Genomic DNA, 18,879 nt, shown 5'->3' on the forward strand with positions numbered 1-18,879 from the left:
TGTTTGTTTGCCTTGCCTGTTGCCGAACCCGTTGCTACTGTCTACTCGCCTTTGAACCTTTGCCGCCTGCCCTGACCTCTGCTACGTCCGACTACGCTCTTGCCTTCTCCCTGTGTACCACGCCTTATCAGCTGCCAGAGAGGTCGAGTTGTTACTAGGGGACACGACCTGGTAGTTACCGCCGCAGCAAATCCATCCCGCCTTGCGGCGGGCTCTGGTGAAGACCAGTAACTGCTTAGAACCGGTCCTTTAGTACAACCCGCGCCATCGCCTCTCTGGTCCAGAGGATCCACTACCTGTCCTGCCGGTACGTGACACTGCTGCTAGAACTCTGTGTGGCATTGACCTGGTCTCCAATCTGAGCTGCTGTTAAACTGCGATTTCTGAGGCTGGTGACTCGGAGGAACTTCTCCTCCGCAGCAGAGGTGACTCTTGGTCTTCCTTTCCTGGGGAGGTCCACATGTGAGCCAGTTTCTTTGTAGCGCTTGATGGTTTTTGTGACTGCACTTGGGGACACTTTCAAAGTTTTCCCAATTTTTCGGACTGACTGACCTTCATTTCTTAAAGTAATGATGGCCACTCGTTTTTCTTTACTTAGCTGCTTTTTTCTTGCCATAATACAAATTCTAACAGTCTATTCAGTAGGACTATCAGCTGTGTCTCTCTCTGACTTCTCCACAACGCAACTGATGGTCCCAACCCCATTTATAAGGCAAGAAATCCCACTTATTAAACCTGACAGGGCACACCTGTGAAGTGAAAACCATTTCAGGTGACTACCTCTTGAAGCTCATCAAGAGAATGCCAAGAGTGTGCAAAGCAGTAATCAAAGCAAAAGGTGGCTACTTTGAAGAACCTAGAATATGACATATTTTCAGTTGTTTCACACTTTTTTGTTATATATATAATTCCACATGTGTTAATTCATAGTTTTGATGCCTTCAGTGTGAATCTACAATTTTCATAGTCATGAAAATAAAGAAAACTCTTTGAATGAGAAGGTGTATCCAAACTTTTGGTCTGTACTGTATGTAGTTACTAATAACATGATATTCCAGAATCAGTTACTGTTAGACTGACTTATCCCATATTTAATAAGATTCAGCCCTTAGCAATCAGTCTGCATAAAACTGCAATTTCACTATTCAGTTAAGATGGCCGCCACTGCCCTCCCCCTGAGGCTAATCCCGGTTATGTGCAAGATCTAGTACTATACGGCGAAAGGTTTGTGGTACCAGAAGCTACTCCACAATTTCGTCATTGCATTTAGTAATTCGATACAGTAGCTTTCAATTAATTGCAAAATGCGGAAATTTCTAGTCAGCTTCTGGTTCCTGTGGTACACCATCTATCACTGTAACATTTCCTCGAGCACTCACAAGATTGGGGTCTCTCAATTGCCCCGTACCAAAGTTACCTCGAGATATTTCTAAGTCCAACACATTTTGCCCAGATGAGGAATCTTCCTCTTCCCTTGCTAACACCTGCAATGGAAAAGTGTCATCATCAACGTGCATTTCACTTGAACCATTTTAAGGAGAAGGCACAGATTCTGACAGAGTTTCTTCACTGGCTGCAGAAGAGTCTTTCTTCTCCCACAATTTCCAAAACAATGGGAAGTCCTAGCCCAATATCACATCATGTATAAGTCTTTTGACTACCCTGACTTCATAGGTTACAGTCCCAGCCGGAGTAACTAGCTTAACCCGAGCCACTGGTTAAGACTTAGCATCCCCGTGGACGCACAGCACATTTATGCTTTTGTCCGGCACATAATTCCCAGCCACGAAGCTGGCATGCACCAAGGTAACCAGACTACCGGAGTCCAAAAGAGCCCTGACGGAGCAGTTGTTTACCACCAGAGTACATATCTGCGGCTCAGTCTCTAGTCCTAGTGAGGCCGCACAAGCTGGCACCGCATACAGCGACTGTCTCCGACTAGCTCCACACTCCATGGGCTCTGAGGTAAGACGGCAATGGGCAGCAATGTGTCCCCACTCACGGCACCTCCAGCACTGGAGCATCCAAGGTCTCCTCGTTGTGAAGACCTCTCTGGGACCAGACTGCCCGTGGGACTCAGTCTTATGCCCACGCCCAACCTCTAGAGCCTTGCTCCCTTTGGCACCCTTCCATACACCCCCAACAGCCAGAACTCTCTTACCCACAGATGACTCGGGTCCGTTACCCCGGTGAGGTGTTAGTGCGGCTGTGACATCGTGGAGGTAGTCTTCAGTTGCCAGGAATCTTTCCACCAGTTTTGAGCTGGTCAGCAGTTTTGGGGTCTCCATGTCCGACCCATCGCTGTAGCTCTGCAGGGAGGGCTTTGAAGTAGTAATCCACCACTACTTTCTCCACGATCTGGGCTGGTGTAGAAGACTTGGGTTCCAGCCACTTCCGTACGAGATGGATGAGGTCATATATCTGAGATCGGGCAGGCTTATCCATGGTGTAGCTGCACGTGTGGACCCTCCGGGCTCAAGCAAGCCAGGACATCCATTTTTAACTTGGCATAGTCCCGGACATCCTGCTCCCTGAGGCCATAGTAAGCCTTTTGTGGTTCACCGGACAGAAAGGGTGCCAGGACCTCTGCCCATTCTGCTACTGGCAGTCTCAATCTCTCCGCCACCCTCTCAAACACGGTCAGGTAGGCCTCAATGTCGTCATCGGGCGTCAGCTTTTGCAAGGCCTGTTGCACAGCCCTTCTTACATTAAAAGTCTCTGGGGGGCTTACTGACACTCATTAGGCTGGAGCTACAACAGTCTCTCTCAATACAGCAATCTGCCCCACCAGTAACCGATTGGTTTCCTGCTGCTGGGCCTGGGCCGGTACCAGCTGCTTCAGGATTTCCTCCATTGCAGTCGATGAACTTTGCAAAGCTGCAGCAGCTTTCACCCAGGATATTAAAGCATCAACTGCCACGCCGTTGCCCCCAGCAACTTGCTGTTGCCCGCATCCTCCACCAATTGTAAGGGTTTGCTCTCTCAAGCAGGGCGGCGGTGACAGATTTGTTTGCAGACAACAGAATTAAAGTCCAAATTGATGCTTTATTTTATGACACTCCGGCAATTTACAGGCAAACCCAGTTATAATTCACTAGGTACGGTGAAGTTCCAGCACCACAAAACAAAAGCCAAACAAAATAAACTCCTGCCCGTCTGGGCTCTAACTAATACAGATTTGTTTCTAGCTCACCTATTGAGCAGAGGTCACACACAGAGAATCCGGCGTCTTTAGCCAGCAAGGCAGCCAGGGTTTTAGACTTTTCCAGGCATAACTCTTCCTGACTGATAGCCTGGGATGTGCTTTTATTTCCCCCTAACGATCCCAGCTGGCTACACCTGGGGATCCCTCGGGCTAGTGGAAAATCGGCCGTGGACTGGGGAGGTCCCACTACCAAACCTACCTTCCCAGTCCAAATAAAATCCAGCCCTTGAACTTTTAACAAAACTGTCTCAGCAAGCTACACCTTGCTGAAGCCACTTTACCTTTTCTGGATTATACTTACCTCACCCAGTTGAGGAACCTGGGTGAGATATACACCCCTTCCAAGACTTTTTTTTATACACTTTACCACAATAGTGTTGCAAGAATAGATTCTCCACAATTGTTATTACATGGAAAATGCAAGTCGTCACTAAAACAGCCATGTCAGGAGAGGGGACAGGTCCTCTTTAAACCAAGAGAGGTAGGTACTTACTATCCATAAAGAAGTCAAGGGAAAGAAGTCTGGGATAGATGTTACAGCGGGGGAGGAGAGAGGGGGGGGTCATGGTTATGTAGGGGGTGTGGCTTGAGCCAGTCTAGAAATGCCCTTTAATTGAAATATGCATCGGCACTACCTTTGGGTGCCTCATGCACACGGCCGTGTTTTTTGTCAGCATCCAATCCGTATTTTTTGCGGGTCGAATGCTGATCCGTTCACTTCTATGTGTTGTCCACATCCGTGTTTGTTCCACGGCACCCGCAAAAAATAGAACATGTCCATTTTACAGACAAGGATAGGACTGTTCTATAGATGGCAGGACGTTCCGGTATCCGTGTTTTGCGGATCCGCAATTTGCCTCCCACAAAAACGGCTACAGCTGTGTGCACGAGCCCTTACAAGGTGGCCTGTTGTATTATTACAGACAGTCATTAGATACCACTAGGTAGATGGATGCTCGTGGGCAGGGCTCTGTGCAGTACTACCTGTTGTGCCGCCCATGTGGTGTATGGCCATACAGTATACAATTAACCATACCATGTAATGTCTAATTTAAATCTCCACACCGTACGATGGCCAGGTAAAAAGTGCAATAGGTCGACCAGATAACATTTTCACACATGCCTAAATAAAAATGCTACCATACCACCACTGTATACCGCAAACATATAATACCGTACTGTACCATACAATGTAAATACCACCATACAGTGCTCAAATACAACGTGTAAATAATACTTGTAGACTATTCAAGAGGTTGTCCACTTTTGCATAAATTTTGCAAATAGCAAATCGCTTCTGGGCTTAGCTGAGCCTGGATGGAGAAGCCCACCCCCTCGGAGCCTATGGGGAGCGGTGTAAACAAGCCACGACATCCATAGACTCAGGCATTTAGATGTAGGCATTTCTTGGGAATTTATGCAGAAAACAGAGAACCTGTTCAATAGTAACACTTGGGTACAAGGGTGGGGGCGCTCCCATAACAGATGTGTAATATTGTGGTTAGCACTGGGGTCCTGGGTTCAGACCCCTGCATGGAGTTTGTATGTTCTTCCCGTGTCTGGTGGGTTTCCGTCCGGTACTCCGGTTTTCTCTCAGAAACCTATTAATGGTGACAGGCACCAGCACAAGAGATGACAATCTATGTACAGCACTGCGGAATATGTTGGCGCTTTATAAAATACATTTTATTTCCTATTCCCAGGAATATTCCGAGCAGCCTCATGGGGTAAGAAAGCGTCTGTGTGTTGTGCAATTATTGAATGGCAAAGTTTTGTGTAACTCTGCATAGGAACCCCCGATGTAGAACCTAAAAATCTGCATAAGATGTTGAGGAGCTTTGTAGCCGCACAGATTTACTGATCTTGAGTTACCTTCATTTCTCCTCCACTCACATACAAAGCTCAGAGAACAGTGCATTGTGGGAACAGTTACAACTCAGTCGTTACGTCACATGTCTGACAGCGGAGTGGAGACACACCGTTGTCTGTTTCCAAGGGCAACCAGCAGAATTTTAGTAGCTTTGGATGTGACTGGAGAAAACATCCAAGCAACGTGAAATTAGTCTTTAAAGTAAAATTTCCTCCCTGTAACACCATCTCCTTTTAAGCTCTAAATTCTGTGGAGATTAATTTCTTAATATATCTCTATGGAGGTCAGAGCTTTGTTTTTCTGATACAGAGCTCCAAAGCATAGACATACATAAAAAATATAACATTTTAGCTGCAGTCACCACTAGGAGGAGCAAAGGAGTATTACTGAATTAAATGGATAGTATTCAGTAAAGCTCCCCCTAGTGGTGTCAGACAGATCGATACATTTTTAATGTTTTATCTATGTTTATAAAGGGGATTTGGAGCTCAGTATCAGACAAACAAATCTCTGACAGCTATAGAAATGTAAAGAAATTAATAAGCACAGCATTTTTGATATTACGACAAGTATGCAAGAAATATTGCATTATTTTTATATTGAAGCTACAGTTTAGAGTGGCCTTAAGGAGGCTTCTGGTATAAAATGGTAAAACAATGCAAGTTAGATCATATACTAATATACGTCAAATATATTCGAGAGCCGCTTAGTTCCTGGTCCTGGCAGATCCACTTCTGGCTTGTGCTTAACACAGCATTTCCTATGTCAGCACAGTTGCTGTGCTGGGTGCGAAGGGGCTTAGCTAAGCACATCATGTGTGATCTTTGGACCCCCAGATGGTCAGAATTCACAGATGGGATCAGAATATGATATGATTTGTAATTTAGCATTTTCCCCTGCAGCACTTTCTTTGCTATGTTCTGCTTTTTGTGCATGACAGTATCAATACATACTTACAATACTGCCGAGCCATGTTGTATTCTTTTTTATGTTTTGTCTGTAGTTCCTATAGGAAGATCATCGTAAAAATAGATATCTTGCACATAAAATTCATTTCTTCATTAGATTTTTACTGCAGAAAGTCAATAACATAATAATTTCCTGATACAGTATCTGCCCAGTCCTAGCCATTCATGTCATTACTGTGTGTACAAACTCTGATACGCTCAAATCCATCGGTAACTGAATATAACTACTATAATACTGCCTCCTATGTACAGGAATATAACTACTATAATACTGCTCCTATGTACAAGAACATAACTACTATAATACTGCTCCTATGTACAAGAATATAACTACTATAATACTGCTCCTATTTACAAGAATATAACTACTATAATACTGCCTCCTATGTACAAGAATATAACTACTATAATACTGCTCCTACTGTATGTACAAGAATATAACTACTATAATACTGCTCCTATGTACAGGAATATAACTACTATAATACTGCTCCTATGTATAAGAATATAACTACTATAATACTGCCTCCTATGTACAGGAATATAACTACTATAATACTGCTCCTATGTACAAGAATATAACTACTATAATACTGCTCCTATGTACAATAATATAACTACTACAATACTGCTCCTATGTACAAGAATATAACTACTATAATACTGCTCCTATGTACAAGAATATAACTACTATAATACTGCTCCTATGTGCAAGAATATAACTCCTATAATACTGCTCCTATGTACAAGAATATAACTACTATAATACTGCCTCCTATGTACAGGAATATAACTACTATAATACTGCTCCTATGTACAAGAATATAACTACTATAATACTGCTCCTATGTACAATAATATAACTACTACAATACTGCTCCTATGTACAAGAATATAACTACTATAATACTGCTCCTATGTACAAGAATATAACTACTATAATACTGCTCCTATGTACAAGAACATAACTACTATAATACTGCTCCTATGTACAAGAATATAACTACTATAATACTGCTCCTATTTACAAGAATATAACTACTATAATACTGCCTCCTATGTACAAGAATATAACTACTATAATACTGCTCCTACTGTATGTACAAGAATATAACTACTATAATACTGCTCCTATGTACAGGAATATAACTACTATAATACTGCTCCTATGTATAAGAATATAACTACTATAATACTGCCTCCTATGTACAGGAATATAACTACTATAATACTGCTCCTATGTACAAGAATATAACTACTATAATACTGCTCCTATGTACAATAATATAACTACTACAATACTGCTCCTATGTACAAGAATATAACTACTATAATACTGCTCCTATGTACAAGAATATAACTACTATAATACTGCTCCTATGTGCAAGAATATAACTCCTATAATACTGCTCCTATGTACAAGAATATAACTACTATAATACTGCTCCTATGTACAAGAATATAACTACTATAATACTGCTCCTATGTACAAGAATATAACTACTATAATACTGCTCCTATGTGCAAGAATATAACTCCTATAATACTGCTCCTATGTACAAGACTATAACTGCTATAATACTGCCTCCTATGTACAAGAATATAACTGCTATAATACTGCCTCCTATGTACAAGAATATAACTACTATAATACTGCTCCTATGTACAAGAATATAACTACTATAATACTGCTCCTATGTACAAGAATATAACTGCTATAATACTGCCTCCTATGTACAAGAATATTACTACTATAATACTGCCTCCGATGTACAAGAATATAACTACTATAATACTGCCTTCTATATACAAGAATATAACTACTATAATACTGCCAACTTGATATCTCCTTGCATGAAGTGCTTTATTTGTGAATGTTGCATGGTATCACTGCCTGTCTCCATACCATCTCTCCATCACATGACCAGTTTTTGCATGTTCTTCTTTATATGCCCCTTAGATTAAATTGCTCTTATATTTTGTGGTATTATTGTCTTTGTGTTTTCTTTTATTTTCACATTCATCTACTTTTTTGGCTATGTACAGGACCCTGCAGTGGGACACTGACCCTTCCGTGTTGCAGCTCCATTCAGAGTCTGAACTCGGGTACGTTCCATCTTTTATGGTAGAAAAGAATGTGAGAATGCGTAATACAGGGAGAATAGGGAATATAATCCCAAGAGTATGTGAAACTGCATCTGTCATGGCCTTTCTTTTCGTTCATTTTACTCTGTGCCATTTAAAGAGACAAATTGTGCCTGGAAACAGTCAATAAGGTGCTATTGACGGGTCTGTAATTTTTATTAGCTGTCTGTGTTTAGTAATGCTGTCTTGCTGTTAGTAAACTGTGAATTGGATAGACTCATGTACATCATGTCATGTGCCTGCTGCTATCCAGGGTGAGCGTGGGCGCCGCGTCATTCCCTTGGCTTCTGTTCCACACTGAGGCCGCAGTCTGGTGTCTTTCTGTGTGTATTAGAGTCAATTCATTGAAGCTCACTCAGCAGTGCTGCATGGGTTAATCCCCCTTTTGCTCTGTGTGCAGCTGCTTATGTAATGAGCTAATCAGCTCTCCTGTATATGTTGGGCTGTTTGTTCAACCCCTTGTCTGAACAATCCCCTAGGTTACTCTAGCTTGCTACGCCATGTAAAAGAGCTATAATCCATTTGTCTCCCTGTGTACTGACTTCTGCCTGATTCCTGGATTTTGTCATTGTGCCTATACAGCATTATGACTCTGCCCTGAGCTCTGGACTGTTACATGGATTCTGACATGTGCCTGTTTCCTGACTGCGAGTATTGCCTGATCCCTCAGTGCTTCACACCGGTGTCTGTGACTGGTTTGCTGGCAAGCACACTAAGATTATTCCAAGAGGTAGTGGCCTAGTGGCTCCCCTGCAGTGAAGGCCAGATCCCTGTATAGAGCTTAAAGGGGGAAGACCAGGAGACCGCCAGAATAACCCACTCAGGACTAAACCAAATTCCAACCGTTTGGTTGGCCCAGTGGGTCCACACTCTACCCGTAGCACACCAGAATACCCTCTGTAGAATGGATACCCAATACAAGTATCTGTCACCACGAAAGGAAACCCTGAATGTTGTATCAGTGTAGTGTGTCAGCTTAGACCAGGGATGCCCAACCTGTAGCCCTAAACTACAACTCCCAGCATGCCCTAATAGCTGTAGGGTGTTCAAGCTTGCTGGGAGTTGTAGTTTTGTAACAGCTGGAGGGCCGCAGGTTGAGCATCCCTGGCTTAGACCATACAAAATCAGCAGTCCCAAAGGGATTTGAGAGCTCTATAGAGTTGGTCAGCCCTTTAATCTAATATATGTTTATTAAAGGGGTTGTCTTATCATAGACAATGGGGGCATATCGCTAGGATATGCCCCCACTGTCTTATAGGTGCGGGTCCCACACCTATATAGATACACCTATCTCGTAAACGCAGCTGGGAAAGTCCTCCATTCATTTCTATAGGGCAGCCGAAAATAGCCAAGGGCTATTCCGTTGGCTCCATAGAAGTGAATGGAAGTGGTGGCCGCGCAAGTGCGGTGCGCTCATATTCATTTCTATAGGAATTCCAAAAATAGTCGACGGTTGTCTAGGCTATTTCTTTCGGCTGCATAGAAGTGAATGGAAGCGGTGGCTGCGCAAGCATGGTGAGCTCCCATTCATTACTATAGGGATCCCGAAAATAGTCTAGCGCGCCGCTGGCCAATAGGAACTCTTGGTGGTGGCCAGACCCGGCACTGCTGGCCACCACTTTGCTGGCTTAGTTTTTCGGCTGCTTTTACGAGATAGGTGAGACCCACACCTATCAGACAATGGGGGCATATCCTAGCGATATGCTCCCCATTATCTGAGATTGGAATACCCCTTTAAGAAGAGAACTACTAAGGCACGGATCTTTTGAAAAACAACCAAGGAAACCATAAACATTCAAAACGGTCATGGGTGACATCAATCCATGCAGTGAGTTCCTCCAATCTGAAGATTTGATCAAACCTGTCCATCCACTGACGTTTCGTGGGTGGTTCAGGGCAAAGCTGTTCAAGCGGTATCAGTAACTTGGCCGGAGGGATAAGGTGAGTTGGAAGGAAGCTCCTACGGGGTCTAAAGGAAGGAGAATCCATCCATAAAAGAACCTTAGATAGATCTAGTGACGGTCCAAAGACCTGGCGTATAGTATCTGCCACCTCCCTCCAGAAATGCCTGATCACAGCGCACTCCATAGTCCTTCAATCTGTACCACATCTCCAGTAGCGATCCCTGGGACAAAATCCTTGAGAATGAAGTAAGGCAGGGATTTTGTACCAGCGAGGGTCTTATAAGAATTCTCCTGCGTACGGAAACACCAGGAGAATCCATGAGAGCCAAGCAAGATTTGTTAAAAAATCCGACCCAGTTCCTCCTCCCACCCCAATATGAAAGGCAATGGGAGGCTCAGCCCTTTAGATGTGGACATTTGTGTTCACACCCTGGTGATCTTCTGACCTGTGTTTATCTGCTGGGTTCGCCTTTAAAAACAAATCTGACAAATTGATTTAAATTCCTGCTTGCTCTGGGCTTAGGAGTCCGGTGGGCGGGCTGAGGCTTCAGTAAGACCGCCCACTGGCCAGAGCAAGCAGGAATTTCTATCGGCACATTACAGGTTAGACAGAATTTTTCCCAAAATAACTATGTATCAATTTTATTGGTAACAAATATGACATTATTAATACATATGGGCCATTGAGTTCTTAGTCAGACTTATCGGTCATCTTTGATAAGGGCTCCATATCAAACTCTCTTTGGATATATTGATGTAGCAGAGCTAAGTTTGTGGATAGACACAAGTTCCTGTTCTGTCACAATGCTCTATACATAGAACGGTACAAAAACGTTAACTATGGCAGATGATGCACAGGCAAAAAGGAGCCAGAGTTAAATGACCAACTCAGCTCTGCTGCATCTGTATTTGATTGCAACCTTTACAATTGGCTTTCAATAATATCCCAGATATTGTTAGATTTGTCATCTCATAGACGCTCACCAACCCTGACGACTTCCATCCCATTTTCATGCCGTTTCTGGGCTCATTGATTATAGTAACACCAAACAACTATTATACTGTTTTCTTCTTCACAGACGGAGGATGATTAGACTTGGAGTCTCAAAGGTCACGCAAGTGGATTTCTTGCCTCGTGAGGTTGTGTCATATTCAAAGGAGACACAGACGCCAGTGACCACGCACCAAGCAGAAGGTGACTCTACCTGCTATCATTACTTTATGTCTGATTACTTATCTCTACAAAAATGCTGCTGTACAGCAAGCCATACCACATGTAGATACTGTCATCTGTTATCATAGAAAGTAAATACAAGGATAGATGGCAGAGAAACTGGGAGGATAGACGGTAGAGATACTGGGAGGATAAACGGTAGAGATACTGGGAGGATAGACGGTAGAGATACTGGGAGAATAGATGGCAGAGAAACTGGGAGGATAGACGGTAGAGATACTGGAAGGATATTCGGTAGAGATACTGGAAGGATAGACGGTAGAGATACTGTTAGGATAGACGATAGAGATACTGGGAGGATAGACGGTAGAGATACTGGAAGGATAGTCGGTAGAGATACTGGGAGGATAGACAGTAGAGATACTGGGAGGATGGACGGTAGAGATACTGGGAGGATAGACGGTAGAGATACTGGAAGGATAGTCGGTAGAGATACTGGGAGGATAGACGGTAGAGATACTGGGAGGATGGACGGTAGAGATACTGGAAGGATAGACGGTAGAGATACTGTTAGGATCAACGGTAGAGATACTGGGAGGATAGACGGTAGAGATACTGGGAGAATAGATGGCAGAGAAACTGGGAGGATAGACGGTAGAGATACTGGAAGGATATTCGGTAGAGATACTGGAAAGATATTCGGTAGAGATACTGGAAGGATAGACGGTAGAGATACTGGGAGGATAAACGGTAGAGATACTGGGAGGATAGACGGTAGAGATACTGGGAGAATAGATGGCAGAGAAACTGGGAGGATAGACGGTAGAGAAACTGGGAGGATAGACGGTAGAGAAACTGGGAGGATAGACGGTAGAGATACTGGAAGGATATTCGGTAGAGATACTGGAAGGATAGTTGGTAGAGATACTGGGAGGATAGACGGTAGAGATACTGGAAGGATGGACGGTAGAGATACTGGAAGGATAGTCGGTAGAGATACTGGAAGGATGGACGGTAGAGATACTGGAAGGATGGACGGTAGAGATACTGTTAGGATAGACGGTAGAGATACTGGGAGGATAGACGGTAGAGATACTGGAAGGATAGTCGGTAGAGATACTGGGAGGATAGACGGTAGAGATACTGGGAGGATAGACGGTAGAGATACTGGAAGGATGGACGGTAGAGATACTGGAAGGATGGACGGTAGAGATACTGGAAGGATGGACGGTAGAGATACTGGAAGGATGGACGGTAGAGATACTGGGAGGATAGACGGTAGAGATACTGGAAGGATAGTCGGTAGAGATACTGGGAGGATAGACGGTAGAGATACTGGGAGGATAGACGGTAGAGATACTGGAAGGATGGACGGTAGAGATACTGGAAGGATAGACGGTAGAGATACTGTTAGGATAGACGGTAGAGATACTGGGAGGATAGACGGTAGAGATACTGGAAGGATAGACGGTAGAGATACTGGAAGGATAGACGGTAGAGATACTGGAAGGATAGACGGTAGAGATACTGGGAGATACTAGAAGGATAGATGGTAGAGATACTGAGAGGATAGATGGCAGAGAAACTGGGAGGATAGACGGCAGAGATAATAGAAGGATAGACGGCAGAGAAACTGGGAGGATAGATGGCAGAGATACTGGAAGGATAGACAGTAGAGATACTGGGAGGATAGATGGCAGAGAAACTGGGAGCATAGACGGTAGAGATACTGGAAGGATAGACGGTAGAGATACTGGAAGGATAGACGGTAGAGATATTGGGAGTATAGACGGTAGAGATACTGGAAGGATAGATGGTAGAGATACTGGGAGGATAGATGGTAGAGATACTGGAAGGATAGATGGTAGAGATACTGGGAGGATAGACGGCAGAGATAATAGAAGGATAGACGGCAGAGAAACTGGGAGGATAGACGGTAGAGATACTGGAAGGATAGATGGTAGAGATACTGGTTGGATAGATGGCAGAGAAACTGGGAGGATAGACGGCAGAGATAATAGAAGGATAGGCGGCAGAGATACTGGGAGGATAGACGGTAGAGATACTGGAAGGATAGACGGTAGAGATACTGGAAGGATAGATGGTAGAGATACTGAGAGGATAGATGGCAGAGAAACTGGGAGGATAGACGGCAGAGATAATAGAAGGATAGACGGCAGAGAAACTGGGAGGATAGACGGTAGAGATACTGGAAGGATAGATGGTAGAGATACTGGGAGGATAGATGGTAGAGATACTGGGAGGATAGATGGTAGAGATACTGGAAGGATAGATGGTAGAGATACTGGGAGGATAGACGGCAGAGATACTAGAAGGATAGATGGTAGAGATACTGGGAGGATAGACGGCAGAGATACTAGAAGGATAGATGGTAGAGATAATGGGAGGATAGATGGCAGAGAAACTGGGAGGATAGACAGCAGAGATAATAGAAGGATAGGCGGCAGAGATACTGGGAGGATAGATGGCAGAGAAACTGGGAGGATAGACAGTAGAGATACTGGAAGGATAGACGGTAGAGATACTGGGAGGATAGACGGTAGAGATACTGGGAGGATAGACGGTAGAGATACTGGGAGGATAGACGGTAGAGATACTGGGAGGATAGATGGTAGAGATAATGGGAGGATAGACGGCAGAGATACTAGAAGGATAGATGGTAGAGATACTGGGAGGATAGATGGCAGAGATATTAGAAGGATAGATGGTAGAGATAATGGGAGGATAGATGGCAGAGAAACTGGGAGGATAGACGGCAGAGATACTGGAAGGATAGACGGTAGAGATACTGGAAGGATAGACGGTAGAGATACTGGTAGGATAGACGGTAGAGATACTGGTAGGATAGACGGTAGAGATACTGGTAGGATAGACGGTAGAGATACTGGTAGGATAGACGGTAGAGATACTGGGAGGATAGACGGTAGATATACTGGAAGGATAGACGGTAGAGATACTGGGAGGATAGACGGTAGAGATACTGGGAGGATAGACGGTAGAGATACTGGGAGGATAGATGGCAGAGATACTGGGAAGATAGATGGTAGATATACTGGGAGGGTAGACGGTAGAGATACTGGCAGTATAGATGGCAGAAATACTGGGAGGATAGATGGTAGATATACTGGGAGGGTAGACGGTAGAGATACTGGCAGTATAGATGGCAGAGATACTGGCAGTATAGATGGCAGAGATACTGGAAGGATAGACGGTAGAGATACTGTTAGGATCAACGGTAGAGATACTGGGAGGATAGACGGTAGAGATACTGGGAGAATAGATGGCAGAGAAACTGGGAGGATAGGCGGTAGAGATACTGGAAGGATATTCGGTAGAGATACTGAAAGGATAGACGGTAGAGATACTGGGAGGATAAACGGTAGAGATACTGGGAGGATAGACGGTAGAGATACTGGGAGAATAGATGGCAGAGAAACTGGCAGTATAGATGGCAGAGATACTGGAAGGATAGACGGTAGAGATACTGTTAGGATCAACGGTAGAGATACTGGGAGGATAGACGGTAGAGATACTGTTAGGATAGACGGTAGAGATACTGGGAGGATAGACGGTAGAGATACTGGAAGGATAGTCGGTAGAGATACTGGGAGGATAGACGGTAGAGATACTGGGAGGATAGACGGTAGAGATACTGGAAGGATGGACGGTAGAGATACTGGAAGGATGGACGGTAGAGATACTGGAAGGATGGACGGTAGAGATACTGGAAGGATGGACGGTAGAGATACTGGAAGGATGGACGGTAGAGATACTGGGAGGATAGACGGTATAGATACTGGAAGGATAGTCGGTAGAGATACTGGGAGGATAGACGGTAGAGATACTGGGAGGATAGACGGTAGAGATACTGGAAGGATGGACGGTAGAGATACTGGAAGGATAGACGGTAGAGATACTGTTAGGATAGACGGTAGAGATACTGGGAGGATAGACGGTAGAGATACTGGAAGGATAGACGGTAGAGATACTGGAAGGATAGACGGTAGAGATACTGTTAGGATAGACGGTAGAGATATTGGGAGTATAGACGGTAGAGATACTGGAAGGATAGATGGTAGAGATACTGGGAGGATAGATGGTAGAGATACTGGAAGGATAGATGGTAGAGATACTGGGAGGATAGACGGCAGAGATACTAGAAAGATAGATGGTAGAGATACTGGTTGGATAGATGGCAGAGAAACTGGGAGGATAGACGGCAGAGATAATAGAAGGATAGGCAGCAGAGATACTGGGAGGATAGACGGTAGAGATACTGGAAGGATAGACGGTAGAGATACTGGAAGGATAGATGGTAGAGATACTGAGAGGATAGATGGCAGAGAAACTGGGAGGATAGACGGCAGAGATAATAGAAGGATAGACTGCAGAGAAACTGGGAGGATAGACGGTAGAGATACTGGAAGGATAGATGGTAGAGATACTGGGAGGATAGATGGTAGAGATACTGGGAGGATAGATGGTAGAGATACTGGAAGGATAGATGGTAGAGATACTGGGAGGATAGACGGCAGAGATACTAGAAGGATAGATGGTAGAGATACTGGGAGGATAGACGGCAGAGATACTAGAAGGATAGATGGTAGAGATAATGGGAGGATAGATGGCAGAGAAACTGGGAGGATAGACAGCAGAGATAATAGAAGGATAGGCGGCAGAGATACTGGGAGGATAGATGGCAGAGAAACTGGGAGGATAGACAGTAGAGATACTGGAAGGATAGACAGTAGAGATACTGGGAGGATAGACGGTAGAGATACTGGGAGGATAGACGGTAGAGATACTGGGAGGATAGATGGTAGAGATACTGGGAGGATAGACGGCAGAGATACTAGAAGGATAGATGGCAGAGATACTAGAAGGATAGATGGTAGAGATACTGGGAGGATAGATGGCAGAGATATTAGAAGGATAGATGGTAGAGATAATGGGAGGATAGATGGCAGAGAAACTGGGAGGATAGACAGCAGAGATACTGGAAGGATAGACGGTAGAGATACTGGTAGGATAGACGGTAGAGATACTGGTAGGATAGACGGTAGAGATACTGGTAGGATAGACGGTAGAGATACTGGTAGGATGGACGGTAGAGATACTGGAAGGATAGACGGTAGAGATACTGTTAGGATAGACGGTAGAGATACTGGGAGGATAGACGGTAGAGATACTGGAAGGATAGACGGTAGAGATACTGGAAGGATAGACGGTAGAGATACTGGAAGGATAGACGGTAGAGATACTGGGAGGATAGATGGCAGAGATACTAGAAGGATAGATGGTAGAGATACTGAGAGGATAGATGGCAGAGAAACTGGGAGGATAGACGGCAGAGATAATAGAAGGATAGACGGCAGAGAAACTGGGAGGATAGATGGCAGAGATACTGGAAGGATAGACAGTAGAGATACTGGGAGGATAGATGGCAGAGAAACTGGGAGCATAGACGGTAGAGATACTGGAAGGATAGACGGTAGAGATACTGGAAGGATAGACGGTAGAGATATTGGGAGTATAGACGGTAGAGATACTGGAAGGATAGATGGTAGAGATACTGGGAGGATAGATGGTAGAGATACTGGAAGGATAGATGGTAGAGATACTGGGAGGATAGACGGCAGAGATACTAGAAAGATAGATGGTAGAGATACTGGTTGGATAGATGGCAGAGAAACTGGGAGGATAGACGGCAGAGATAATAGAAGGATAGGCGGCAGAGATACTGGGAGGATAGACGGTAGAGATACTGGAAGGATAGACGGTAGAGATACTGGAAGGATAGATGGTAGAGATACTGAGAGGATAGATGGCAGAGAAACTGGGAGGATAGACGGCAGAGATAATAGAAGGATAGACGGCAGAGAAACTGGGAGGATAGACGGTAGAGATACTGGAAGGATAGATGGTAGAGATACTGGGAGGATAGATGGTAGAGATACTGGGAGGATAGATGGTAGAGATACTGGAAGGATAGATGGTAGAGATACTGGGAGGATAGACGGCAGAGATACTAGAAGGATAGATGGTAGAGATACTGGGAGGATAGACGGCAGAGATACTAGAAGGATAGATGGTAGAGATAATGGGAGGATAGATGGCAGAGAAACTGGGAGGATAGACAGCAGAGATAATAGAAGGATAGGCGGCAGAGATACTGGGAGGATAGATGGCAGAGAAACTGGGAGGATAGACAGTAGAGATACTGGAAGGATAGACGGTAGAGATACTGGGAGGATAGACGGTAGAGATACTGGGAGGATAGACGGTAGAGATACTGGGAGGATAGATGGTAGAGATACTGGGAGGATAGATGGCAGAGATACTAGAAGGATAGATGGTAGAGATACTGGGAGGATAGATGGCAGAGATATTAGAAGGATAGATGGTAGAGATAATGGGAGGATAGATGGCAGAGAAACTGGGAGGATAGACAGCAGAGATACTGGAAGGATAGACGGTAGAGATACTGGTAGGATAGACGGTAGAGATACTGGTAGGATAGACGGTAGAGATACTGGTAGGATAGACGGTAGAGATACTGGGAGGATAGACGGTAGAGATACTGGGAGGATAGACGGTAGATATACTGGAAGGATAGACGGTAGAGATACTGGGAGGATAGACGGTAGAGATACTGGGAGGATAGACGGTAGAGATACTGGGAGGATAGATGGCAGAGATACTGGGAAGATAGATGGTAGATATACTGGGAGGGTAGACGGTAGAGATACTGGCAGTATAGATGGCAGAAATACTGGGAGGATAGATGGTAGATATACTGGGAGGGTAGACGGTAGAGATACTGGCAGTATAGATGGCAGAGATACTGGCAGTATAGATGGCAGAGATACTGGGAGGATAGATGGCAGATACTGGGAGGATAGATGGTAGAGATACTGGGAGGATAGATGGTAGAGATACTGGGAGGATAGATGGCAGAGATACTGGGAGGATAGATGGCAGAGATACTAGAAGGATATATGGTAGAGATACTGGGAGGATAGATGGCAGAGATACTGGGAAGATAGATGGTAGATATACTGGGAGGGTAGACGGTAGAGATACTGGCAGTATAGATGGCAGAAATACTGGGAGGGTAGACGGTAGAGATACTGGCAGTATAGATGGCAGAGATACTGGCAGTATAGATGGCAGAGATACTGGCAGTATAGATGGCAGAGATACTGGGAGGATAGATGGCAGAGATACTGGGAGGATAGATGGTAGAGATACTGGGAGGATAGATGGTAGAGATACTTAGAGGATAGATGGTAGAGATACTGGGAGGATAGATGGCAGATATACTGGGAGGATAGATGGCAGAGATACTGGGAGGATAGGTGGTAGAGATACTGGGAGGATAGATGGCAGAGATACTGGGAGGATAGATGGTAGAGATACTGGGAGGATAGACGTAGAGATGTTGGGAGGATAGATGGTAGAGATACTGGAAAGATAGACACAGATACTGGGAGGATAGATTGTAGAGATACTGGGAGGATAGTTGGCAGAGATACTGGCAGTATAGATGGCAGAAATACTGGGAGGATAGATGGCAGAGATACTGGGAGGAT

At 44.5% G+C, this 18,879-nt stretch overlaps 1 protein-coding gene across 1 annotated transcript in view; it reads left to right on the forward strand.

The window, feature by feature from the left end:
• The window catches only part of DYNC1I1 (dynein cytoplasmic 1 intermediate chain 1), a 328,122-nt gene that overhangs the window by 17,038 nt on the left and 292,205 nt on the right, over positions 1 to 18,879 (forward strand). The window contains exons 4-6 of the mRNA XM_044294826.1: positions 4,909 to 4,932; positions 8,090 to 8,149; positions 11,172 to 11,287. Of these exons, the coding sequence (XP_044150761.1) occupies positions 4,909 to 4,932; positions 8,090 to 8,149; positions 11,172 to 11,287 (200 nt within the window). The remainder of the gene's footprint in view (positions 1 to 4,908; positions 4,933 to 8,089; positions 8,150 to 11,171; positions 11,288 to 18,879) is intronic.

The sequence above is a fragment of the Bufo gargarizans genome, chromosome 5 (genome assembly GCF_014858855.1).
Source record: "Bufo gargarizans isolate SCDJY-AF-19 chromosome 5, ASM1485885v1, whole genome shotgun sequence".
NCBI lineage: Eukaryota > Metazoa > Chordata > Amphibia > Anura > Bufonidae > Bufo > Bufo gargarizans.